At 53.9% G+C, this 1,854-nt stretch overlaps 1 protein-coding gene across 1 annotated transcript; it reads left to right on the top strand.

Moving 5' to 3' along the window:
• The first annotated feature begins 329 nt into the window (after positions 1-329).
• ZNF691 (zinc finger protein 691) lies at positions 330-1,389 on the top strand. The gene has a single exon (XM_016222237.2). The coding sequence runs from the start codon at positions 346-348 to the stop codon at positions 1,198-1,200; it is 855 nt and encodes a 284-aa protein (XP_016077723.1). The 5' UTR covers positions 330-345; the 3' UTR covers positions 1,201-1,389.
• The last annotated feature ends 465 nt before the right edge of the window (positions 1,390-1,854 follow it).

A 1,854-nucleotide genomic window follows, 5' to 3' on the forward strand; every position in this document is an offset into this window, starting at 1 on the left:
GAAGTGGAAGCTCCTTTACCTGCACATACATTATAGTCTAGACTATTATCGTTTAGTGGTATTAAGAAAAATAGTATACAGATTGCACAAATATCATCTGTTGGTGGTGGACAAATATCATCTGTTGGTTGGTGGTGGTTTGGTAGTTTTAAATATCTGGAAGTTTGTTCACTTGCAACTTAGTAAGTAAAGGCATTCTCTGCAAGTATTCCCACTGAGGTTACTTCTGATGGCTGGTTCCATGGGTAAGGTGTATACCCCTCAGACAGAACAAGATTCCCTGTGGCCTGGCCTGACCCAAGGAATAAAGGTGTTGGCCATTTGTGTTCTTCTCAGGGTTCAGAGATGGGCAGTGAGAAGGAGCCGAATCCAGAACAGCACCTGCCTGAGGAAGGGGAGCGGGGTAAGCCTTGGAGAGCAGATGACTCAGAGGGTTTTCAGATCCCAGATGGGGAGAAAGAGCATGGGCAAGAGAGCCTGTCGGAGAGGCCACAAGAGATCCATCCAAAAAAGCCATGGCAGAAAGTCGCTGTCCCCACTGGAGAGCCCGGGGACCCCATTGTTCATCCAAGGCTTGAGGCCGACGAGAAGCCCTTTATATGTGCCCAGTGTGGCAAAACCTTCAATAATACCTCCAACCTGAGAACACACCAGCGGATCCACACGGGCGAGAAGCCTTACAAATGTTCTGAATGTGGCAAGAGCTTCTCCAGGAGCTCCAACCGCATCCGGCACGAGCGGATCCACCTGGAGGAGAAGCACTACAAATGTCCCAAGTGTCAGGAGAGCTTCCGGCGACGCTCGGATCTCACCACGCACCAGCAGGACCACCTGGGCAAGCGGCCATACCGCTGTGACATCTGTGGCAAGAGCTTCAGCCAGAGTGCCACGCTGGCTGTGCATCACCGCACCCACCTGGAGCCAGCGCCCTACATCTGCTGCGAGTGCGGGAAGAGCTTCAGCAACAGCTCCAGCTTCGGGGTGCACCACCGCACCCACACCGGCGAGAGGCCTTACGAGTGCGCCGAGTGTGGGCGGACCTTCAGCGATATCTCCAACTTCGGAGCACACCAGAGGACCCACAGAGGGGAGAAGCCCTACCGGTGCACCCTGTGTGGGAAACACTTCTCCCGGAGCTCCAATCTCATCCGCCACCAGAAGACGCACATGGGAGAACAGGCTGGGAAAGATTCCAGCTGAAGGAGCGGGGGGGAGAGAGAGAGAGACCCCAACCTAGTGTAGGAAGATCAGTAGGATCTGCTGCTGCCCCCTTGACCTCAAGCCCTTCACGGCACTTTGGAGAATGGTTTCCTGCTGCCTCTGAAGCCAGGGTCTCCAGGAGGTGCTGAGAAGGGTAAATTCTTTGCCCCTTTCCAAGCCAATTTCTTGCCTTGGAAAGTCAGAGGATCTGGTCTTGGCTTCATCTCCTTGGGGTGAAAGAGAAATAGGTTTAGTACATGCTCATTTTAGTAGGGCAGCCGTCCCTGGCCTTTGAGGAAGTACCTGTGAGATGGGCACCACTGTCTGAAGATGCTCACAATTGTGTATGAACTGCTTAGGGTCCACTGCCATGGCCTGCCAGTTCCATCCACTGTGCCCCAGCTGGGCTGGGAGCAGCAGTCTTCCCCACGGAAGGGGCCTCCTTGGCCTGGAGAAGAGGTCTGAGGTCCTGCCTTAGAAAGGAAAGGGAAGCCAACAGGGAGCCATGGTCCAGGGACCTTCACACTCCCCCATGTGTGTGACTTGTTATCCCCACCCCAATGTGCATCTGTTCCCTGTGTGATTAGCAGTAAAACCCTTCAATGTAAAGGACCTGTGTACTTATTGGGGGCATCAGAGAAGTGGGAGCGGGGG

The sequence above is a fragment of the Miniopterus natalensis genome, chromosome 9 (genome assembly GCF_054644295.1).
Source record: "Miniopterus natalensis isolate mMinNat1 chromosome 9, mMinNat1.hap1, whole genome shotgun sequence".
Classification (NCBI taxonomy): Eukaryota; Metazoa; Chordata; class Mammalia; order Chiroptera; family Miniopteridae; genus Miniopterus; species Miniopterus natalensis.